The sequence below is a fragment of the Artemia sp. Qi Xiang Cuo genome, chromosome 3 (genome assembly GCF_049724085.1).
Source record: "Artemia sp. Qi Xiang Cuo chromosome 3, ASM4972408v1, whole genome shotgun sequence".
In the NCBI taxonomy this organism is placed as follows: domain Eukaryota; kingdom Metazoa; phylum Arthropoda; class Branchiopoda; order Anostraca; family Artemiidae; genus Artemia; species Artemia sp. Qi Xiang Cuo.
In genome coordinates, this window is record NC_142796.1 from 41,799,730 (window position 1) to 41,825,946 (window position 26,217).

At 36.6% G+C, this 26,217-nt stretch overlaps 1 protein-coding gene across 2 annotated transcripts in view; it reads right to left on the bottom strand.

Moving 5' to 3' along the window:
* LOC148954108 (monocarboxylate transporter 10-like) overlaps positions 1 to 25,328 on the bottom strand; it is a 90,525-nt gene extending 65,197 nt beyond the window's left edge. For both annotated transcript variants that reach the window (XM_089086920.1, XM_089086919.1), the window contains exons 1-2: positions 25,126 to 25,328; positions 8,390 to 8,541 (exon numbers count right to left, since the gene is read on the bottom strand). In XM_089086920.1, coding sequence (XP_088943046.1) covers positions 8,390 to 8,541; positions 25,126 to 25,306 — 333 coding nt within the window. In that variant the 5' untranslated portion in view covers positions 25,307 to 25,328. The remainder of the gene's footprint in view (positions 1 to 8,389; positions 8,542 to 25,125) is intronic.
* Positions 25,329 to 26,217: the final 889 nt, after the last annotated feature.

The window sequence follows — 26,217 nt, forward strand, 5'->3', positions numbered from 1 at the left end:
CAATCATTTTCGACTATTAAAATGGCGCAAACCCTTTCAATTTTCAATTGAATGAGCCCTTTTTGATGTTTTTACAACATCACTTTCTATAAACACCTTACATGCTCCTAGGGTATAACTTACAGCCCTTGCCCTGAGATTTGTGGGGGGATGGGTTGTAATCCTTAAAGACCTAATTTCCAAAACCTTCAACTACGTTAAATAAAATGGCTATCTAAAAATTTTTATTGGATGTTTTTGGGGAAAAAGTGGGCGTCAGAGGGGGGTTAGTTGCCCTCAAATCACTTTCGACTATTAAAAAGGGCACTAGCCCTTTGAATTTCCAATTGAATGAGCCCCTTTTCAAGTTTCTACGACAAAGATTTCAATAAAAAACCTTGCTGGCTGTCCCCACAGGGCACAACTTATAAACCCTTCCCCGAAGACTGTGGGGGGGGGGGTCCTGCTCAAAGGCATACTCTCCTTTGAACTTTAAACTGCATGGAAGAAAATGGCTATCTAAAAATTTTTTGATTGGACATGTTTGGGAAATGGTGGGCGCGGAAGGGGTTTTAGTTTGCTCTCCAATCCCTTTTCTACTATTAAAAAGGGTACTAGCCATTTCAATTTCCAATCGAATGAGCCCTTTTTGAAGTTTCTACGACGACGCCTTCTATAAAAACCTTATATGCACCCAGGGTATTATTTACAACCCTTTCCCTTAAGGCTTTGAGGCGGTTGTCATCCTCAAAGACCTGATTTACAGAACTTAAAACTATGTTGAATAAAATGGCTATCTCAAAATTTTATTGAATGTGTTTGGGGAAAAGGTAGGCGTGAGAGGGGTGTTGGTTGCCTTCCAATTACTTTCGACTACTAAAAAGGCCACTAGCCATTTCAATTTCTAATCGAATGAGCCTCTTTTGAAGTTTTGACAACGCGTTCTATAAAAACTTTAAATCCCCCCAGGGCATAACTTACAACCCTTGTCCTGAGGGCTTTGAGGCGGTTTTCATCCTCAAAGACATAATTTACAGAACTTAAAACTACGTTGAATAAAATAGCTATCTCAAAATTTTGATTGGATGTGTTGGGGGAAAAGGTGGGCATGAGAGGGGGATTATTTGCCCTCCAATCACTTTTAGCCCTTTGAATTTCCAATCAAATGAGGCTTCTTTGAAGTTTCTACGACAACGCTTTCTATAAAACTTTATATGCCCCCAGGGCATAACTTACAAACCTTGCCCTGAGGCCTGGCGGCTCTGGGGGAGTGTCCTCCTCAAAAACGTAATTTCTATCTGGATATCAACCACGTTGAACAAAATGGCTATCTTAAATTTTTGATTGGGTGTGTTTCGGGAAATGGTGGGTGTGAAAGAGGTATTAGCTGCGTTCCGATCACTTTCGAATATTAAAAATGGCACAAACAAATCCAATTTCCAATTGAATGAGCCCTTTTGAAGTATCTACGACAGCTTCTTCAATAAAAAGTACCCTGTTTTAAAGGAAAAAAATAATAAATAATACATAGAGCCAACATCGTTCTTATATGCCCTCAGGGCATAACTTAAAATCCTTGCCCCGAGGGTTGTAGGGAAGTTTCATCTTCAAAAACGTATTTTCTATCTGGAAATCAACTACGCTGAACAAAATGGCTATCTCAAAATTTTGATTGGATGTGTTTGGCGGAATTATGGGGGGGGGGGGCTAGTTGCCCGCCAATCACTTTTGACTATTGAAAAGGGCACTAGCCCTTTGAATTTCCAATCGAATGAGCCTTTTTTTGAAGTTTCTACGACAACGCTTTCTATAAAAACCTTATATGCCCCCAGGGCACAACTTACAACCCTTGCCCTGAGGGCTGTGGGAGGTCCTCCGTCAAAAACATAATTTCTATCTGAAATCAACTACGCTGAACAAAATGGCTATCTCAAAATTTCGATTGGATGTTTCGGGCAATGGTGGGTGTGGAAGGGGTGTTAGTCGCCTCCCATCACTTTCGACTATTAAAAAGGGCACAAGCCACTCCAATTTCAAATTAAATTAGCCCTTTTCGGAGTTTCTACGACAACGTCTTCGATACGACATGCCCTGCTCTAAAGGAAGAAAATAATAAATGATATATTCTGCCAACATCGTTCTTATATGCCCCCAAGGCATAACTGAAAACCCTTTCCCCGGGGGTTGTAGGAAAGTGTCCTCCTCAAAACGTATTTTCTATCTGGAAATCAACTACGCTGAACGAAATGGCTATCTGAAAATTTTGATTGGATGTGTATGGGGGAGTGATGGGTGCAGGGGAGGGGCTAGTTGCCGTCCAAACACTTTCGACTATTAAAAAGGGCACTAGCTCTTTGAAATTCCAATCCCATGAGCCTTTTTTGAAGTTTCTACGACAACACCTTCTATAAAAACCTTATAAGCCCCCAGGGCATAACTTAAAACCCTTGCCCCGAGGGTTGTGGGGGAGTGTCCTCCTCAAAAAATATTTTCTATTTTGAAATCAACTACGCCGAACAAAATGGCTATCTCAAAATTTTGATTGGATGTGTTTGGCGGAATGATTGGCGGGGGGAGCTAGTTGCCCTCCAATCACCTTCGACAATCAAACGTGATACTAGTACTCTAAGCTTCCAATCAATTAAGCCTTTTTGAAGACTTTACGACAAAATTTTCTATAAAAACCTCTGATTTATTTTGGGTGGGGATTACAACCCGTGTCCCGAGTATTGTGTGGGTCTCTCCTCTTCAAAATAATAATTTATATCTGGAAGTCAATTGCGCTGAACAAAATGGCTATCTCAAAATTTTGATTGGATGTGTTTCGGGAAATGGTCAGCGTGGAAGGGGTGTTAGTTGCCTCCCCATCACTTTCGACTATTAAAAAGGACACAAGCCAAATAGATTTGTACATTATACTTTGCGTAGATTATGTTCCTTCCTGTGCTATTTGCTTACTTTACGTTCCTTGGCAGCTTCTCCAGAAGCACTGTACTCTGGGATTTGCTTAGTTTATGTTCCTTGGTACCTTTCCAAGCAAAGTGAACAAACAGGTTTTGGAAGTATAATTGTGATTGTATAACTCAACCAGACGGGTTTTTGAGGCGACACCCATTTTTGATGGGGAAATTATCAAATTGCATTTAGGAATGATTTGTGAAAAGCTGTCTATCACCCTTGCATTATCTACTGTTCCATTTCTTTGAAGTATGTGCTATCAGACTAGTTTCTGATTTTTTGGACAATTCCCTTTAGTCAAGACTAGTTTGTTAGGAATGTGTCGCTAGACAGCATTTGTGAATTGGATCGTATGAAGGGAGAGAAAAAAAAAGGTATAGCATTTGCGAATTGGACTATACGAACGATATTAATTGAATAATAGGGGAAAACAGAGCTAGATAGCATTTGCGAATTGGATCGTATGAAGGTGGAGAAAAAAGGGGTATAGCATTTGCGAATTGGACTATACGAACGATAAGCTTTAATAGACATTCTAAACGTTTGATATGCTAGCTTACTCTAAAAATAATGAACACATAACCATGTAATGCATAATATATTTTTAATGAAATAATGCTATGTAGAATATTAATACAAAAATATTTTATGATACATTATTAATATCAATGATCAACTTTGGACATTTTGAATCTGTTCCATAAAATAGTTCACCATGCTCTCTCTTGATATTGTAGCTATTGTCTTCTCTTAGTTCTTAATCAGTAGAATAATCAGTATTTCATTTGAGTTATACACAATTTTTACTGGTGTGTCATCGACAGACTCAATACACTTTTCGCCTTTGGTATTATTTGGTTCATTGACTGTTTGATCAATGGCAGTAACGTTTGCTGGTACTTTTTTTTCATCGATTCATCTTTATATTCCATAGTGATATTTTCTACCAACGCCCTTTTGATTTTTCTGGCAATTTCACTGTCTATTATCACATAATTTTTAGACAGGTAACAGTTTTGGCACGTAGAAAGGTAGGCCATTCGTCTTTTGATCTTCCGTTGAATACTAAGACCCGAAAGCTGATAATCTGATGTGTTAGCAGGTGGTGTTTTTACTCCAACAGTAGCAAGGAGCTGTCTTTTAGCATCAAACATTATTTTTAGGCTTGGTTTCCTTCCGAGTGAAATAACCTCTGAAGATCTCATTCTCACATATCCTCCAGTATAAGAGTTGACTTATTTCAGTATTCCAAGGAAGTTTAATTCCTTACTGTCATGACAATGCATGCATACGTTTCCAATAGTGCTACCACTTATACTTGTTTCATAGTTTAAATACTTCTCCTTGTCGGCATTCAATACTACAATAACATTGTCATGTGAACACACTTTATTAAAATGCTCCATCTTCACTTTTTTTAAAGATATGTCTTATGTATTTATCGTTCCACTGCGTAAAAAATACTGATTTAATACATGCAATAAACTAGGTAGTGTCAATAACCCGCCATAAAGTACCAGTGGGAAAGCTGCATCGTGTCTCTGAGCAAGCATAGAGCACAATTGTTAGAGGCATAAGCATATTTCATGCCATTTTAAGATACGTAAACAAAAAAAAAGTTGAATATTTTCGAAGTCAAAAAAAAAATTTGTCCAATTAAAAAAAGTGCTACTACAAACATTATTTTTCTAATAGTAAAGGTCATGACTAATATATCCATACCATTCTCATTTTGAGTTTGGGAAATATTAAATGTAATTTTTTAATGTTTTAAGTATGTTTCATCTCATTCGAAGACATGTAAAAAAAAGTTGAAAAAATATAACATGTTAAAAAAATAGTAAAAAAAGTTAAAAAAAAAATTCAAAAAAAAATTCAAAAAAATGGGGGGAGGGGGCCAAAAAGCTGGAGGGGAGGGGGTGCCCTTTGAGTTTGGGGGTAGGGGACCTTTGGTGGGTTGAGATCTCTGGTGGTTAGGGTCGTTGGTGCTTATGATCCTTGATGGTTCGTACTCACATACACCTTACTACTTGATTTGCAAGGATTTCTAAGGTTTGTTCTGAATTTCATTATTAAAATTCTTTTCTTGCCATCTACATCTCTCTTAGTATCAACTTTTTAGTATACTATAACGTTAGGCTCTATTTTAAACTGACAACACTGTTCAAACGCCACTTGTGTATTATACAGAACATATCGAAGAAGTAAAACTATTCATTATTAAAATTCTATTCTTGCCATCTACATCTCTCTTAGTATCAACTTTTTGGTATGCTATAACGTTAAACTCTATTTTAAATTGACAACACTGTTCAAACACCACTTTTGTATTATAAGCAACATATCAAAGAAATAAAGCTAGGTCAAGTAATAAGACCATTTTATCATCGTTAACCATTTCCTTAGATTGATATTGTTCCAAATTTATAATAAACAATCTATGAGTGAATATGCTCTTAGGCCTTACCTTAACTACTAATCAGTTTCACCCCTATTTTCTATCTGCTTACGATGTAAGCACTAATTTGAATCATTCACACTCTTATTATTCAAACATTATTTAATATCGTTCATAGATTCCAATTCGCAAATGCTATCTAGCTCTGTTTTTTCCCTATTATTCAATTAATATCGTTCGTATAGTCCAATTCGCAAATGCTATACCCTTTTTTTCTCCACCTTCATACGATCCAATTCGCAAATGCTATCTAGCTCTGTTTTTTCCCTAATATTCAATTAATATCGTTCGTATAGTCCAATTCGCAAATGCTATACCCTTTTTTTCTCCACCTTCATACGATTCAATTCGCAAATGCTATCTAGCGACACATTCCTAACAAACTATTCTTGACCAAAGGCAATTGTCCAAAAAATCAGAAACCAGTCTGATAGCACATACTTCAAAGAAATGGAACACTGGATAATGCATGGGTGGTAGACAGGTTTTCCTACAAAATCATTCCTAAATATGCAATTTGATAATTTCCCATAAAAATAGGTGTTGCCTCAAAAACCCGTCTGGTTGCGTTATATAATCACAATTATACTTCCAAAACCTGTTTGTTCACTTTGCATGGAAAGGTACCAAGGAACATTAAGGAAACAAATTCATAAGTACATGCTCTGGAAAGGTGCCAAAGACAGAAAAGTAAGCGAACGGGATGGGAAGGAACATAGTCTACGCAAAGTATAATGTACTACTCTACTAAACCACTCCAATTTCCAATTGAATTATCCCTTTTAGAAGGTTCTACGACAACTTCTTCGATACGAAGTTTCTTGCTATAAAGAAAAAAAATAATAAATGATACATTTTGCCAACATCATTTTTATATTCCCTCAGGGAAAAACTTAAAACCCTTGCCCCGAGGTCTGTGGGGGAGTGTCCTTCTCTAAAACCTATTTTCTATCTGGAAATCAACTACACTGAACAAAATGGCTATCTCAAAATTTTGATTGGGTGCTTTTGGGGGAATGATGGGCGTGGGGGGATAGTTGCCCTCCAAATACTTTTGCCTATTAAAAAGGGCACTAGCCCTTTGAATTTCCAATCAAATGAGCCTCATTTGAAGTTTCTATGACAACGCCTTCTATAAAACCTTATATTCCCCCAGGGCACAAATCAAAACCTTTGCCACGAGGGTTTTGGGGGAGTGTCCTCCTTAAAAAAATACTTTCTATCTTGAAATAAACTACGATGAACAAAATGGTTATCTCAAAATTTAGATTTGATATGTTTAGGGAAATGATGAGCGTGGAGGGGGGGGGGGTGCTATTTATCCTTAAATAACATTATACTATTAAAAAGGGTGCTAACCACTCCTATGTCCAATTGAATGAGCCTTTTTAGAAGTTTCTACGACAACTCCTTTGATACGAAGTGCCCAGGTACGGAGGGGGAAAAATGATAATACATTGTGCCCACATCGTTCTTTACTTAGGCAGCGCTATTGCGCTGCCTATGATATCTATATATCAGCGGCACTAAACATTCGAAAAACCTTTCGGTTCGTGTACCAACGAGGCAGATATGAAAAGAATTTACAGGAACAGACTGTCCTTACTGTGTGAATGTCAAACACTTCTAGATTTTATATATAATTTGGAGATAGAAGCCTTAAATGTTAATTATATGTGTTTTCTTTCTTATTTTCTCGTAGAAAGAACCTATAATATAGCAAATAAATTCACTCAATAAAATAAAGAATCCAGAATACCCTCCCAAAACGTTCCTCCTCTTCCATAGATTTTGAAGAATAAATTTCGGGGGTGGGATATTTTTAATTGAAAAATGTCTTTTTGGTATTTTCGTTAAAAAAATTGATAAGAACACCTCTAATATCTTGCCTGTCAAGGGTATAAAAAAATACACTTTACTGATCAGTTTGTCGCCAGAAGCCTTAAAGGGATAAAGACTAAAAATTCGAGCAGATTTTGTGCAGACCTTAGTGTGCGATTAATCATGCATTGACAAAAACCATATCTGTCTATTTTTCTTTTTTCTGACTGAAAACCAAGTGTTTTTCATTGCACGTCATTGTAAAAGCTGCTGGAGCGAGAAGCGTTGAGCACGTGTCTCAAGGTAAAAAAAACAGATTTTCTTTAAACTAGGAATGTTGCCATTTTCTGCAGTTTAATGGTTTTAACCCAGACAAAAACTTCCGGTAGGCATGCTACCAAAAAAGTTATCATTCACTAAGAAATTTTTTTTTACTATTTATTAAGACGTGACAATAGGTAAGCTAAAATAACAATAAAATTAGCATAACGTGCCATTTAACTTGAAACTTGATAGTTAAAAATACTATCCTAAAGCTGAATTCATTTTCGGTCAATTAAATGTGTCATCTCTTTATGTAAGCAATCCTGATTGATCAGATATTATGTTGTCTAGACACTATTATATACATACACACATACATAGGCAACCTTTGATGTTGCGTTACGGATTATAAGTGGCTGTTTAGTGCTTTTGTGATGTTACTCTGTTTAATTACTCATCTTTTTACCTCGGCTATCACGCTTAAACTTTGAAACACGCGAGATTCAAAGTTACAAAACTTTTCCTATTTTTACATTTTTCTGACTTATTTAAATGTAAAAAAATATGCGATGCAAATTTCAAAAATTTCATTTGCCAAATGGATAAAACTTAATTTTAAAAGTAGAATGGTAGCAAAATTGGCGTCTTTTGTGGAGCATTCCAATTGTAGTTAAGCAAAAAAAAAAAGCGTATCAAAAACTTTATTAATGAAACATAAACTTCAAGAGTTATTAAATTCTAATATAAATCGAGAAAAAACTCGACAATCAAATTTTTTTTCAAATAAAAACAGAAAATAAAAACCAATAATTGACAGAAATAATCAAAAAAAGGAGAATCAGTTAATTAATGGCCGAAAATTAAAAACGGAGAACCGAGAATAGAACATAGAAACATTTACAACTTCACCTTATTTAACGAATACGCTGACAAAAGCATGCCAGTTGACGCAAGGATGGCTCCAAGCAAAGCGGTGCTCTTTGCACCAAATTTATCTGTAAGGATTCCAGCAACTGGAGAAGATAGGAATGTCATACCAACGGCAAGAGACCCCACAAAAGCTGGAAATTAATAGAGGAACTATTAGTTCTCAATTAGCTATTATTGAAGCGATTCCACTCCCGACAAGAAAACACTGTTAATATCCGAATACTGCTTGAAAACATACTGAAAGAATTACTTATATGATTCCTTAATTCGTACCAACAAACTTAACCTCCCCCCACCCCCTCAAAATTATATATATATACCCCGTATAAAATTGCATGTAATGAAATTTACCAACGCTGAATTTACTGTTGTTTCTCTTGTTCGCCATTAAATCAATTTTGAAAATGTTTCCAGAATTAAATAGAATTTTTCTTCTGGAAAGTGGAAATGCAGCAATAATACCCTCAATCACAAAAACAAAGGAATTTGGTGGAAGAAGTTAGACATGCAGTATAAAAAAAGCCGTCCGCATATAGGCCTAATTTATATTATTTTCTTGTAAATGAGTAGGAATTTAACGGCTATAAAAGTTGTCAAGTAAGGCTATATATTTACGTATATATATATATATATATATATATATATATATATATATATATATATATATATATATATATATATATATATATATATATATATATATATATATATATATATATATATATATATATATATATATATATATATATATATATATATATATATATATATATATATATATATATATATATATATATATATATATATATATATATATATATATATTACGTTTATTACAAAGATTCTACTTAAACTTAGGAATCAAATTGTCTGTGAATCAGTTGAAATCAAACTAAAACTTTCATAAAAATACATCCCTAAATAGAGACTTGGGTGAGTACATAGTCAACTCTATGAGTAGACTAAGAGGTACCATTTCTACTACTTTATGTTCCATCCTGTTTTATTTGCGGCCTTTACGTTCCTTCCGGTTTTTCTGGTAGTCCTATTCTACTGGTCATTACACCTTTGCCAAGAGGAACGAGTATAATACATGTTTATTTTTTTTTTAAACTGGTATTTTTTCAATGAAGTCCATAGCACTTTGCAGAAACCCGTGAATGTAGGACTGAAAGTCCAATTACTAATCAAGTTAGTGTGACAGCCATTTTTGATCTGGTTAAGTGGGTATAATCTGGTTTGTTATTGCGAGAGGATAGCGATTGGATAATTTTAACAAGAAATGACCGAAAAGTGTTTTGGAGGAGATGGAATGAATGTGTATTGTATAATACACAAGTGATGATTTGCACAGTGTTGTCAATTTTAAATAGTTTAGAAATAAAAAATTAACAAGAAATGGTTGAAAAGTGTTTTGAGGGAGTTGAGATGCACGAGGGTTGACTTGCACGAGGGTTCAGTTACATACGGATTCAGTTACACGGGGATTAGTTAAATGGGATCGAGTAGCACGGAGGTTCAGTTGTACGGGGTTTTGGTTATACAGGAGTTCAGTTACATGGGGTCGGTGGTCGTTATAATACACAAGTTCCATTTGAACAGTGTTGTGAGGTCCCCTACCACACCCCCAAAGGACTCCGATCCCCCCAACCCAACCCATGTATTAGCGAAGTTACTCTGTGGTCGTTATAATACACCAGCGGTAGTTTACGAGATTTGCGAATTTTTTTTGCGAAAAGATATTTGCGTAAAGGTATTGCGATGGTTAAGAATGCCTCACGGGTAATTAAAGAATACAAAGAATAAGCTCAGATACTTAATAGATTTGACGCTTACAAAAGACATTGCTAGAAAGTATTCAATAGCTTAATTGAAAAGTAACAATAGAATGACATTGTGACTTGACCTAGCTTTACCTCACCGATGTGGTCTGTATAATACATAAGAAACGTTTGAAAAATATTGTCAATTTAAAAAGAAATGGCTGAAAAGTGTTTTGAGGGGGATGGGTTGCATTGAGTTAAATGGGAATTGAGTTCCACGAGAGTAGTACTTTGTCGTGGTTTAGCCGTACACAAGTGATGATTTGCACAGTGTTGTCAATTTTAAATAGTTTAGAAATAAAAAATTAACAAGAAATGGTTGAAAAGTGTTTTGAGGGAGTTGAGTTGCACGAGGGTTGACTTGCACGAGGGTTCAGTTACATACGGATTCAGTTACACAGAGATTAGTTAAATGGGATCGAGTAGCACGGGGGTTTAGTTGTACAGGGTTTCGGTTATACAGGGGTTCAGTTACATGGGGTTGGTGCTCGCTATAATACACAAGTTCCATTTGAACAGTGTTGTGAGGTCCCCTACCGCACCCACAAAGACTCCGATCCCCCATCCCAACCCATGTATTAGCGAAGTTACTCTGTGGTCGTTATAATACACAAGCTTTAGTTTACAAGATTTGCAAATTTTTTGCGAAAAGATATTTGCCTAAAGGTATTGCAATGGTTAAGAATGCCTCACGGGTAATTAAAGAATACAAAGAATAAGCTCAGATACTTAATAGATTTGACGCTTACAAGAGACATTGCTAAAAGTATTCAATAGCTTAATTGAAAAGTAACAATAGAATGACATTGTGACTTGACCTAGCTTTACCTCACCGATGTGGTCTGTATAATACATAAGAAACGTTTGAAAAATATTGTCAATTTAAAAAGAAATGGCTGAAAAGTGTTTTGAGGGGGATGGGTTGCATTGAGTTAAATGGGAATTGAGTTCCACGAGAGTAGTGCTTTGTCGTGGTTTAGCCGTGAGGTCCCTTACCACAACCCCAACGGGCTCCGATCCCCCCACGCCCACCCCGAAGGAACCCCCCCAGTACACAAACGGTCTCTATGCTCCCCCAGGGGCCGTGGGTTACCATTTAACTTTTACATTATATTGATTTTAAATGTTACGTTTGAAGGACTCTGCTTTTTTACGGGGGTTCAGTTAAAGGGGATACTGTTGCACGGGGGTTTCGGTTATACAGGGGATTCAGTTACAAGGGGGATTCAGTTGCACGGGGGGTGAGTTAAATGGGAATAGAGTTCCACGAGAGTAGTGCTTTGTCGTGGTTTAGCCGTGAGGTCCCTTACCACAACCCCAAAGGGCTCCGATCCCCCCACCCCAACCCCGAAGGAACCCCCAGTCCTCAAAGGTCCTCTAGGCTCCCAAAGGGGCCGTGGTTTACCTTGTAACTTTTACATTCTCTTGATTTTCAAAGTTCCGTTTGAAGGACTCTGTTGTTTTACGGGGGTTCAGTTAAAGGGGATACAGTTGCACGGGAGTTTCGGTTATACAGGGGTTCAGTTACAAGGAGTATTCAGTTGCACGGGGGTTGAGTTAAATGGGAATTGAGTTCCATGAGAGTAGTGCTTTGTCGTGGTTTAGCCGTGAGGTCCCTTACCACAACCCCAAAGGGCTCCGATCCCCCCACCCCAACCCCAAAGGAACCCCCCCGTCCTCAAAGGTTCTCTAGGCTCCCAAAAGGGCCGGGGTTTAACTTGTCACAGTTACATTCTCTTAATTTTCAAAGTTCCGTTTGAATTTCTTTCACTGAAATGCAAGAGTTGGAATATTTCAGTAGTGTTTGGTTGTGGTTTACCTTGTCACAGTTACATTTTCTTGATTTTTCAAAGTTCATTTTGAATTTCTTTCGTTGAAATGCAAGAGTTGGAATATTTCAGTAGTGTTTGGTTGTGGTTTACCTTGTCACAGTTACATTTTCTTGATTTTTCAAAGTTCATTTTGAATTTCTTTCGCTGAAATGCAAGAGTTGGAATATTTCAGTAGTGTTTGGTTGTGGTTTACCTTGTCACAGTTACATTTTCTTGATTTTTCAAAGTTCATTTTGAATTTCTTTCGTTGAAATGCAAGAGTTGGAATATTTCAGTAGTGTTTGGTTGTGGTTTACCTTGTCACAGTTACATTTTCTTGATTTTTCAAAGTTCATTTTGAATTTCTTTCGTTGAAATGCAAGAGTTGGAATATTTCAGTAGTGTTTGGTTGTGGTTTACCTTGTCACAGTTACATTTTCTTGATTTTTCAAAGTTCATTTTGAATTTCTTTCGTTGAAATGCAAGAGTTGGAATATTTCAGTAGTGTTTGGTTGTGGTTTACCTTGTCACAGTTACATTTTCTTGATTTTTCAAAGTTCATTTTGAATTTCTTTCGTTGAAATGCAAGAGTTGGAATATTTCAGTAGTGTTTGGTTGTGGTTTACCTTGTCACAGTTACATTTTCTTGATTTTTCAAAGTTCATTTTGAATTTCTTTCGTTGAAATGCAAGAGTTGGAATATTTCAGTAGTGTTTGGTTGTGGTTTACCTTGTCACAGTTACATTTTCTTGATTTTTCAAAGTTCATTTTGAATTCATTCGATGAAATGCGATTAAACACGTTTTAAATAGTGCTTATTTGTATGCCTTTCCTTGGCACCTTTCCAAACGAGTTTCTTGATTTTTCAAAGTTCATTTTGAATCATTCAAGACGTGATTAAACACGTTTTTGAACTACATGCTATTTGCATGCCTTTCTTGGCACCTTTCCAAACGATGGGATTCTCGCTGGTTCCTACACATTGCAAAAAAGGAGCAGTACGAAAACTCCACGTTTTCAACCAGACTGGTTTTTTAGACAACACACCCACAGAGATGACACACACACATAGAGACGAGACATGCACAGACACGACACACAAACAGAGTCATAGTGAGAGAGATATCCAAAAGATGGGTTGATCTAGGTTCACTTAGAGTGGCGCGCCACTTAGAGTAGCGCGCCACTCCAAGTGAATCTAGATCAACCTAACATTTTGGACATCTCTCTCACTCTGTTTGTGTGTCGTGTCTGTGCATGTCTCGTCTCTATGTGTGTGTGTCATCTCTGTGGGTGTGATGTCTAAGAAACCAGTCTGATTGAAAACGTGGAGTTTTCGTACTGCACACTTTTTTGCAATGTGTAGGAACCAGCGGGGAATCCCCGCTCGTTTGGAAAGGTGCCAAGGAAAAGTATGCAAATAGCATGTAGTTTAAAAACGTGTTTAATCACGTTTCTTGAATGATTCAAAATGAACTTTGAAAAATCAAGAAAATGTAACTGTGACAAGGTAAACCACAAGCAAACACTACTGAAATATTCCAACTCTTGCATTTCAACGAAAGAAATTCAAAATGAACTTTGAAAAATCAAGGATCATGTGGAACGGTGCCAAGGAAAGGCATGCAACCATAGCACTAGCTTGAAATACGTGTCCAACTCTGCGTTTCAACGAATGAAATTCAAAATGAACTTTGAAAAATCAAGAAAATGTAACTGTGACAAGGTAAACCACAACCAAACACTACTGAAATATTCCAACTCTTGCATTTCAACGAAAGAAATTCAAAATGAACTTTGAAAAATCAAGAAAATGTAACTGTGACAAGGTAAACCACAACCAAACACTACTGAAATATTCCAACTCTTGCATTTCAACGAAAGAAATTCAAAATGAACTTTGAAAAATCAAGAAAATGTTACTGTGACAAGTTAAACCACAACCAAACACTACTGAAATATTCCAACTCTTACATCTCAACGAAAGAAATTCAAAATGAACTTTGAAAAATCAAGAAAATGTAACTGTGATAAGGTAAACCACAACAAAACACTATTGAAATATTCCAACTCTTGCATTTCAACGAAAGAAGTTCAAAATGAACTTTGAAAAATAATGCGAATGTAACTCTGACAAGGTAAACCATAACAAAACCCTACTAAAATATTCCAACTCTTGGATTTCAATGAAAGAAATTCAAAATGAACTTTGAAAAATCAAGAAAATGTAACTGTGACAAGGTAAACCACAACCAAACACTACTGAAATATTCCAACTCTTGCATTTCAGTGAAAGAAATTCAAACGGAACTTTGAAAAATTAAGAAGAATGTAACTGTGACAAGGTAAACCACGGCCCCTTTGGGAGCCTAGAGAACCTTGAGGACCGGGGGTTCCTTCGGGGTTGGGGTGGGGGGATCGGAGCCCTTTGGGGTTGTGGTAAGGGACCTCACGGCTAAACCACAACAAAGCACTACTCTCGTGGAACTCAATTCCCATTTAACTCATCCCCCGTGCAACTGAATCCTCCTTGTAACTGAACCCCTGTATAACCGAAACTCCCGTGCAACTGTATCCCCTTTAACTGAACCCCGTAAAACAACAGAGTCCTTCAAACGGAACTTTGAAAATCAAGAGAATGTAAAAGTTACAAGGTAAACCACGGCCCCTTTGGGAGCCTAGAGGACCTTGAGGACTGGGGGTTCCTTCGGGGTTGGGGTGGGGGATCGGAGCCCTTTGGGGTTGTGGTAAGGGACCTCACGGCTAAACCACGACAAAGCACTACTCTCGTGTAACTCAAGGCCCATTGAACTCAGCTCCCGTGCAACTGAACCCCCCTTGTAACGGAACCCCTGTATAACCGAAACCCCCGTGCAACAGTATCCCTTTTAACTGAACCCCCGGAAAAAAGCAGAGTCCTTCAAACGGAACTATGAAAATCAATAGAATGTCAAAGTTAAAAGGTAAACCACGACCCCTTTGGGAGCCTAGAGAACCTTTGAGGACCGGGGAGTTCCTTCGGGGTTGGGGTGGGGGGATCAGATCGAAGCCCTTTGGGGTTGTGGTAAGGGACCTCACGGCTAAACCACGACAAAGCACTACTCTCGTGGAACTCAATTCCCATTTAACTCAACCCCCATGCAACTGAATCCCCCTTGTAACTGCACCCCTGTATAACCGAAACTCCCGTGCAACTGTATCCCCTTTAACTGAACCCCCGTAAAACAACAGAGTCCTTCAAATGGAACTTTGAAAATCAAGAGAATGTAAAAGTTACAAGGTAAACCACGGCCCCTTTGGGAGCCTAGCGAACCTTTGAGGACTGGGGGGTTCCTTCGGGGGTGGGGTGGGGGGATCGGAGCCCTTTGGGGTTGTGGTAAGGGACCTCACGGCTAAACCACGACAAAGCACTACTTTCGTGGAACTCAATTCCCATTTAACTCAATGCAACCCATCCCCCTCAAAACACTTTTCAGCCATTTCTTTTTAAATTGACAATATTTTTCAAACGTTACTTATGTATTATACAGACCACATCGGTGAGGTAAAGCTAGGTCAAGTCACAATGTCATTCTATCGTTACTTTTCAATTAAGCTATTGAATACTTTCTAGCAATGTCTCTTGTAAGCGTCAAATCTATTAAGTATCTGAACTTATTCTTTGTATTCTTTAATTACCCGTGAGGCATTCTTAACCATTGCAATACCTTTACGCAAATATCTTTTCGCAAAAAATTCGCAAATCTCGTAAACTAAAGCTTGTGTATTATAACGACCACAGAGTAACTTCGCTAATACATGGGTTGGGATGGGGGGATCGGAGTCCTTTGGGGGTGTGGTAGGGGACTTCACAACACTGTTCAAAGGGAACTTGTGTATTATAACGACCACCGACCCCATGTAACTGAACCCCTGTATAACCGAAACCCCGTACAACTGAACCTCCGTGCTACTCGATCCCATTTAACTAATCCCCGTGTAACTGAATCCGTATGTAACTGAACCCTCGTGCAAGTCAACCCTCGTGCAACTCAACTCCCTCAAAACACTTTTCAACCATTTCTTGTTAATTTTTTATTTCTAAACTATTTAAAATTGACAACACTGTGCAAATCATCACTTGTGTGCGGCTAAACCACGACAAAGCACTACTCTCGTGGAACTCAATTCCCATTTAACTCAATGCAACCCATCCCCCTCAAAACACTTTTCAGCCATTTCTTTTTAAATTGACAATATTTTTCAAACGTTTCTTATGTATTATACAGACCACATCGGTGAGGTAAAGCTAGGTCAAGTCACAATGTCATTCTATCGTTACTTTTCAATTAAGCTATTGAATACTTTTAGCAATGTCTCTTGTAAGCGTCAAATCTATTAAGTATCTGAGCTTATTCTTTGTATTCTTTAATTACCCGTGAGGCATTCTTAACCATCGCAATACCTTTACGCAAATATCTTTTCGCAAAAAATTCGCAAATCTCGTAAACTAAAGCTTGTGTATTATAACGACCACAGAGTAACTTCGCTAATACATGGGTTGGGATGGGGGGATGGGAGTCCTTTGTGGGTGTGGTAGGGGACCTCACAACACTGTTCAAATGGAACTTGTGTATTATAACGACCACCGACCCCATGTAACTGAACCCCTGTATAACCGAAACCCCGTACAACTGAACCTCCGTGCTACTCGATCCCATTTAACTAATCCCCGTGTAACTGAATCCGTATGTAACTGAACCCTCGTGCAAGTCAACCCTCGTGCAACTCAACTCCCTCAAAACACTTTTCAACCATTTCTTGTTAAGTTTTTATTTCTAAACTATTTATAATTGACAACACTGTGCAAATCATCACTTGTGTACGGCTAAACCACGACAAAGCACTACTCTCGTGGAACTCAATTCCCATTTAACTCAATGCAACCCATCCCCCTCAAAACACTTTTCAGCCATTTCTTTTTAAATTGACAATATTTTTCAAACGTTACTTATGTATTATACAGACCACATCGGTGAGGTAAAGCTAGGTCAAGTCACAATGTCATTCTATCGTTCTTTTTCAATTAAGCTATTGAATACTTTCTAGCAATGTCTCTTGTAAGCGTCAAATCTATTAAGTATCTGAGCTTATTCTTTGTATTCTTTAATTACCCGTGAGGTATTCTTAACCATCGAAATACCTTTACGCAAATATCTTTTCGCAAAAAATTCGCAAATCTCGTAAACTAAAGCTTGTGTATTATAATGACCACAGAGTAACTTCGCTAATACATGGGTTGGGATGGGGGGATCGGAGTCCTTTGGGGGTGTGGTAGGGGACCTCACAACACTGTTCAAATGGAACTTGTGTATTATAACGACCACCGACCCCATGTAACTGAACCCGTGTATAACCGAAACCCCGTACAACTGAACCTCCGTGCTACTCGATCCCATTTAACTAATCCCCGTGTAACTGAATCCGTATGTAACTGAACTCTCGTGCAAGTCAACCCTCGTGCAACTGAACTCCCTCAAAAAACTTTTCAGCCATTTCTTGTTAATTTTTTATTTCTAAACTATTTAAAATTGACAACACTGTGCAAATCATCACTTGTGTATTATACAATACGCATTCATTCCATCTCCTCCAAAACACTTTTCGGTCATTTCTTGTTAAAATTATCCAATCGCTATCCTCTCGCAATAACAAACCAGATTATACCCACTTAACCAGATCAAAAAATGGCAGTCACACTAAGTTGATTAGTAATTGGACTTTCAGTCCTACATTCACGGGTTTCTGCAAAGTGCTATGGACTTCATTGAAAAAATACCAGTTTAAAAAAAAAATAAATAAAAATAAACATGTATTATACTCGTTCCTCTTGGCCAAGGTGTAATGACCAGTAGAATAGGACTACCAGAAAAACCGGAAGGAACGTAAAGGCCGCAAATAAAACAGGATGGAACATAAAGTAGTAGAAATGGTACCTCTTAGTCTACTTCTATGTACACAAATTTAATCATAAAAAAAAATTCAATGTACAATAAAATAAAATTAGGAGCCAATAAGAATAAACCCACTCCAAAAAGAAATAGAAGATTAGTAGGACAAAGAGCAACTAATGCAGTAAGGAATTTTTCTGATTTTTATTCAATCCAGGTAGCTTGAATGAATAACTCTTTTGTTTTGTCATTTTTGGCTGAACCTATGTGAGGAGAGGAAGCCTATACACTTTTTGAAGAAATTTATTTTATGATTATAGTTAAAAATACGTTGCATCAATGTCATTTTTTGAATAAGGTTGATTTCCTTTTATTTATTTACATTGTATTTGACTGATGTTTGAATAGATTTTACTAGCGTGTTATTCGCTGTCTTCACAAATTTCCTCATTATCTTCTCTTGTTTTTTATAGGGGAGGGGGGTACTATTTTGCCCCCCCCCCCCCCCATAAATTTGATCTGATTCGTACAAAACTAGCAAAATATTGCATGTGAAACACATTTAATACATGTGTTATACATGCATTACATGTATACACATGTATATTTGGAGGAGGATGTGTTTTATCTCTCCCCGAAGAAGATCCTGGATACGACCCTGCTTGACAGCAATTTTGCTAAAAAGGACCAAATTACCAGTTTTTGAAGATTTTTCAGATTACCCATTGGTTGAAAACTTTTGAAAATCTGCATACAAATAGCTTGCACAAGGTATAAAATACTATACATATTTGGATCGAAAGATTTATTCATTTCTTTGCTGTTTTAATCAACTTTGCCTATTTTATCCACTTCGAAAAATTTGCCCTGGATAACAGTTCAGTAGCGCGTTGAAAAAGAAAGAAAGAAACTGTCCAGTGAGAAATACCAGCTTATCAAAGATATTAAATAAAACATATTTTTCATATGAAAGTAAGCCGCAGCAATAAAACCTAAAACGAACAAAAATTATTTTGCTTAACGTTCTTAAATCTTTACGGTCTTTGAAAATACTTCTCATTCAAATTCAACGGCGTTTTGTTTCAGGAGTCGTTCTTCAACAATTTTGTACTAAAGCTCAATAATAGCATAAGGAGCAAAGGATGAGAAAAGGGTAGCCCCCTCATTTACGGAATAATTTCTGTTTTTTAAGTTTTAATATGGCTCCTTACTTTCAATTGAAAAGAATTTTTTTTTTATCTAATTCCTGACTGTTTTTCAAACCCTGCACTGAAATTGTCCCTCCTTTAAAATTCTCACCGGAAACTCTCCTACCCAGGAAAATTAGTTTTTAATTATTTTGAACCAATTGCCTATCACCCAATTTTTATCCAATGCCTTTGTGGAAAAAAGGGAAGTGAGAGGGGGGGTTATTCACCCTCCAATATTTTTTGTCACTTAAAAGGGCACTAGAACTTTCAATTTCCGTTAGAATGAGCCCATCCTCAATCTTCTAGAACCACTGGTTCGATACGATCCACCTTGCGCAAAAAGAAAAAAATACAAAATTCCAAATTTATGTAAATAGGAGCTTGAAACCTCTACAGTAGGATTCTCTGATGCAGCGTTTCTGACGGTGGGATTTTTGTTGAGATCACTTGACTTTTTGGGTTTGTTTCCCCCTTTTAATTGGAAATTAGGCAAATTTTTCAGACTCATAGCTTTTGATTTTTAACATTAAACTAAATGAATTTTATATATTTGGAACCAACATAAAAAAATCAATTCTGTTACAATTGGGCCGAGTCGTTCCTTCCTTATCGTTGGTTACCATGAACTGTTTCACTGATGATTATTCACTTTGGGATTCTTTCTCTACGTGACAAAGTTGTGCATATTTCGTGGGGAAAATTAAAAGAAGTAGAAAGCAAAACTTATAGCTAATCTGCTATTTTAATAAAAACTCATGTTGACTTCTTTAGCTTCATCATCCGAGCTAGACAAAGATCTTTTCGTAAGGTTTATTGTATATTGAATTTAAAAAACAAAAAACAAACGAAAATTATTGCTTCGCAATTTATACACGATGCATCTACAAAACTGGCTATAACAAATTGACCCAAAATACGTTCTTATATTTAAAGGATTCTTAAACATAGCTTTTTGCTAAAAATTAAGTGTAAAAAACTTTTTCACAAAAGACATTTTCAAAGAAAAGTAATTGTAGTAATAGTAGTACTCAAATAGTTCCTCTTGTTAGATCAAAATCCACCTCAACATAACCTGAATGTTTCAGCTTAATAATCTAAGCCGTTCCTGAGATACTGCTGGTACACCCTTTTGATTAAATGCATACTCATAGTGTGATTTGATTTAGTTCAGAAGGCCCCTAAGCATTCCCTGAAAGCTTCACCTTAATACGCTTAGCTTCAGTTGTAGCAATAGCTGTAGTAGTAGTAATAGCATTAGTAGCAATATGCACATAATATATTTTGTTCTTTTCAATATCCCCCTCAACACACACTGAAAGATTGAACTTATTTCCGTAAACAGTTTCTGTTCCATTGTTTATATGTCCTTTCGACAGCCTGCATGGACATAGTGTGTTTTGACTTATTTCAACACTGTCTCAACATTCCTTGAAATTTTCACCTTGGTAGCCTACCCTTAGCTTTGGGAGCAATATTAGATGTCGAAGTAATAATAATAGTAGCAGTAGCAGAAGGTGTAGTAGTAGTAGTATTAGAAGTAGTAGTAGTGGGAGGAGGAGGAGGAGTAGCGTGAAAATATTTGCCTTTTGGCTAGTTCAATGTCCCGTATAACAAGCCCTGTAAGCTTCAGCTTCATACTCCAAGCCGTCGCTAAGATATTATTGATACACCCTTTTGACAACCTGCATCCACTCAGTGCGTTTTCTTTCATTTCAACCCTCCCCCTCAATATTCCCTAAAATTTTCACCTTCATGCCCTCGCATTAGTTGTAGCAGTAGTGACAGTAATAGTAGCAGGAGTATTGCTACTAGTTATAGTAGTAGGCTACTAACAATAGTAGCTGTGCTAATAGTAACAATAGTAGTGTGTTGTCTTTTGGTCAGTTGAATATCCCCCTCATCAAACCCTGAATACTTGTGACTTATTGCTATCAGCCGTTGCGATGGTTTTATCGATATGCCCTTTTGATAGCCTGTATGCCCATAGTGTCTTTTAATTCAGATTGATTTCCCCTTTAACGTTTCCTATAATTTTCATCTTAATTGTCTTCGCCTTAGTATTAGTTGCAAAAGAAGTCAGGGGCGTCATTTGGGGTGGCAAGGGGGGCAGTTTCCCCCCCCCATAATGTGGAGAAAAAAATAATATACATCCCTTGCCCTTTGACTATCCAGATATGGACCCCTCTTGTCCCCCAACCAAAAAAAATGCTGGAGATTCACCCCTGATAGAGGTAGTAGTTGTAGTAGGAATGGTAGTAGTAGTAGCAGTAGTACTAGTAATGGTATTAGTATTATTAGTAGCGTACACATATTGCCTTTTGGTAGATTAATCTTTCCCCAAAGCATTATCAGAAAGTTCCAATTTAATACCCTAAGTCATTCCTGAGAAACGCCCTTTTGACAGCCTGCATGCACGTAGTGCGGTCTGATTTAGTTCAACTTTCCCCTCAATATTCTCTTAAATATTCACCCTTATGCTCCTAGCCTTAGTAGTACTAGTATAATATTAGTATTAATTTTGTATTAGTGGTAGTAGTAACAGTAGTAGCAGTAGCATTAGTAGCATTATGTACATAATTGCCTTTGGGTCAGTTGAATACCCCCCTCATCCTGCCCTGTAAGTTTCAGCATGATATGGTATGTCGTTCCTAAGATATTGCTGATATACCCTTTCACAATATGTATACAAGTAGTATGTTTTGATTTAGTTCAATTTTCCGCTCAACGTTTCCTCAAATTTGTACTTCAATATCCTCAGCCTTGACAGTAGTGGCTAAAGAAGCAATTGTTGTAGTTTGTAGAAGTAGTAGCTTTAGTAAAATGAAAGCTTTAGTAGAGTAGCAGTAGTACTATTAGCAGTAGGAGTAGTAGTAGTAGCGTACAAATATTGCCTTCTTGATCATCCCCCTCATCATTCCGTGAAATTTCCTAATTAACACCCTTAGTCATTTCTGAGTTACACCCTTTTGACAACATGTATGCACATAACGAGTTTTATTTAGTTCAACACCCACCTTAACATTCTCTGATAGCTTGCGCTGAATGTCCCTGGTCTTTTTCAACACTAAAGGTAAAACATGGTATCTTTCCTAATTACAAATAATATATGTAAACAATAGGCAAACTTAATAACTTAAGGGCCCTTGGTCCGAGGGCTGTGAAGGGGTTGACATCCCAAGAGACATAGTTTCTGGACCTTTCAACTATGTTGAACAAAATGGTTATCCCAAAATTTTTGATTGCTTGTATTTGGTGAATTATTGGGCGTGGGAGGGGGTCTTGATGCCTCCAATGACTTCTGACTATTAAAATGGCACTAGAAGTTTAAATTTTCAATCGATTCTTTCAAATTTTTTCTACGAGTTTCTTTGACAACTCCTTCTATACGAAGGGCCTTGCTGAAAAGAAAATTGATAAAAAAAGGTTAATACTAAATTTTGCCCACATCGCTCTTTACTAAGGTAGCGCTATTGCACTGCTTATGACCAAGGTTTCTCGAATTTATAGGGAATTTAGGCTCTATGTCAGAAGTAACTAATAGTATAACAAATCCAAATAATCCATTTGATTTTGTTCGTTCGAGATCTATATTCGTACGGATTGAATGTATTTTAGACTGAAAAAGTTGTTCCAGTATTTTAGTTGTGTTTCTTCTCTTTTATTTGAAGTCATCTGCTTAAAAATATAGTAACAACTAACTGTAGTAATATACATACAAAAAAAAAATAGCTGCTGTGTGTTTACCGGAGATGATTCATATTTTTTTAGCCAAAATTTTGGGGAAGGTACATAGATGATATTTTTATCATTTGGAATTATGGAGAATCCGAAATAGGTCTTAAATATAGTTCAGTCAATTTTGTAGAAATATCTTACATAATCTACACAACAGTAACTTGTGTTCTTTTTAAATTTCATCTTCACTCTTTACTTCCATCAAGAAAACTTTAGTCAAACAGTTCGAGGTAACGAACTGTAAGTAAGGAGCGACCCAGCTCAATGGTAACCAAAACTCTAGAAAACAGGATTTTGATACCAATAGATACATCAAAAGAATTAGATTTTAATGCTGATTTCAAATATATAAGTTTCATCAAGTTTAGTCCTATCCATCAAAAGTTACGCGCCTGAAAAAATTTGGCTGTTTTCGAAAAAAGGGGGAAAGACCCCCTAAAAGCTATAGAACCTCAGTGACAATCACATCATCATATTCAGCGTATCAGAGAATCCTACTGTAGTGGTTTCAAGCTTCTATCTACAAAAATGTGGAATTTTGCATTTTTTGCCAGAAGAAAGATCACAGATGAGTGTTTATTTTTTTTTTTTTTCCCAGGGGTGATCGTATCAACCCAGTGGTCCTAGAATATCGCGGGAGGGCTCATTGGAAAGGAAATTAAAAGTTCTAGTGCCCTTTTTAAGTGACCAAAATAATGGAGGGCAACGAGGCCCCCTCCCACGCTCATTTTTTTCACAAAGTCACCCGATCAAAATTTTGAGATAGCCATTTTGTTCAGCATGATCGAATATATGATAACTATGTCTTTTAGGATGACTTAATCCCCCGAAGTCCTCGGGGGGAGGGCTGAAATTTATGAACTTTACCCAATGTTAACATATAGTATTGGTTATTGGGAAGTATACAGACGTTTTCAGGGGGGATTTTTTCTGGTATTGGGGGTGGGTGGGTCAGGGGTTATATGGGAGGATCTTTCCATGAAGGAAGTTTTCATGGGGGAAGGGACGTTGGTATGAAGGGGACGCCGGATCTCGTAGTATTATTTAAAAAAAGATCAGAAATTCAATTGAAAAAAAAAACAAGTTTTACAACTAAAAGTAAGCAGCAACACCAAAACCTAAAACGAACAGAAAATATTACGTATATGATTGGGTTCACCCCCTATTCAATACCTCGCTCTTTAAGCCAAACATTTTTTAGTACTTTCATAAGAGCTATTTATTCTAATTAACAGTTTTTGTGATTAAGAGGTCATTTTTAAAGATTTGGAACAAAATTAGAACCTTAGCTTAAAGAGCAAGGTATTGACTAGGGGGCGAACCCCCTAATAAACAAATTAAAAATATATTAATATAGAAGTTCGCTACGTAAGTTAATTCGTAAGTTACGTAAATTTATTACAAATGAAAACTTTCGTAAATAAAATTAAGCAAGTTTCGAGAAAGCCATTGAACCAAATAAAAGTAAGATTAATATGCACATTTTGTTTTAGTTATTCATTGACGATGAGCCAAAATCAAAACCTGCATTAATTCAAAAATGTTCAAAAATTAAATAAAAATAAACAAGTTTTTTTAACTGAAAGTAAGGAACGACGTTAAAACTTAAAACCAACAGAAATTATTCCGTATATGAAAGGGGCTGTCCCCTCCTGAATACCTCGCTCTTTACGCTAAAGTTTTTTATTGTTTTAAAAAGTAAAGTTGTGTGACAGATTCAAACTTAAGCGTAAAGAGCGAGGTATTGAGGAGGGGACAGCCCCTTTCATATACGGAATAATTTCTGTTCGTTTGAAGTTTTAACGTCTTTCCTTACTTTCAGTTAAAAAAAACTTTTTTTTATTATTTAATTTCAATATAGGTTTGAAATTATGGAATGGTCTATGGGAAATTGAACAAAACTGTCTCCGAAAAAAGCTGATATCGATTTTTAGAATTTGTAGTTGAATTTATCGGATTTGTGGTCAGCAGTCAGCACCATATCCAGGGAATGGGGGTTAGGGGGTTTCAGACCCCTCCCCAAAATGATCACCCGACTCTTAAAAGCGTAACAAAAAAGCATATAAGTAAATTTTTTATGCGTTTTTTCCCAGTTTTTTCCCCGAAAAAAATGAAACAAATATCCAAGATATGGCCCTAGCAGTAATTTTTAGTTCGGATAACCAGTCAGTTATCACTAGCTTAGTCATTAATTGAATGATGTGAGGTTAAAATAAGGGAACTTACATGCTTTGGCTGATGGATTATCAACGTTATTCTGCGTAAATTCATCTCTTAACCAAGGGTATAAAATACCGAAACAATTATGAATTCCAAAAATTATGCCATTCGCAAAAAAGCTGGAGATAACAATTATCCACGCTTTAGCACTATTTTTTTCTCTTTCTTTTTTCATATCATTACTCATAATAATATTTAGAAAAACACTAGCACTTGATGAAGTCTTTATTAAATAGTGATGAACATGTTTAAATTCCAATTTCCTATACTAGTTGGAATCTCACACCAGGTTGATAACCGAGGTAGTGTTTTATAGACCGATTACTTGATCAAGTCATCTGAAATGTCATTAGCTTGAGATAAAACGAAAACCACAAACATTTTTTTTACTGCCACACCTAGACTTTTACCCGTTCTTCTAAATTAAGTCTTGCAGTTTTTAAATGTGGAATTTTGATATAAAACAGTTGGTAGTAACGAACTTGTAAGTATGGAGCAACTCGTGCTAATAGTGCCCGAAACCCAAAATTCTTCTAACAAAAATAATAAATGCATCAAATAATTTGGTTCATGATGATTTATAATATATCTAAAATTCATAAAATTTAAAACTATCCATGAAATACTAAGAGTCTTCGAAAATTTACTTCATGTGTGTGTGTGTGTGTGTTTTTGTGTGTGTATATACTTAAAACGTAAGCGGTAGAAAAAAGAACACGGAAGGAGGGCTGATTGCTAATTAATCATTCTCAGCTCATATAAGGTCAATAAAAACTTCAATTTCCAATCGAGTAGACCCGTCCCAGAAAAAAAAAATAATACATAAATAGCATTTGGCTCTTTCTTCAAGCAGTACTACTTCGCTGTCTCTCATTGAATAAATACTGTGTTTCACTTTAATCTTGAGTTCCTCCACGGTACCAAATTTTACCCGCAACCCTTATAAGTGTCTTAAGCGGTATACTTTACGGGGAACTGATACTAGACTGGGTTGCTGACGACTTCCCAAAGAAAACGGGAGGTTGAATCATAGCCTATCAAACAGTTCGTGGTAACGAACTATAAGTAAGGAGCGACCCGGCTCAATGGTAACCGAAA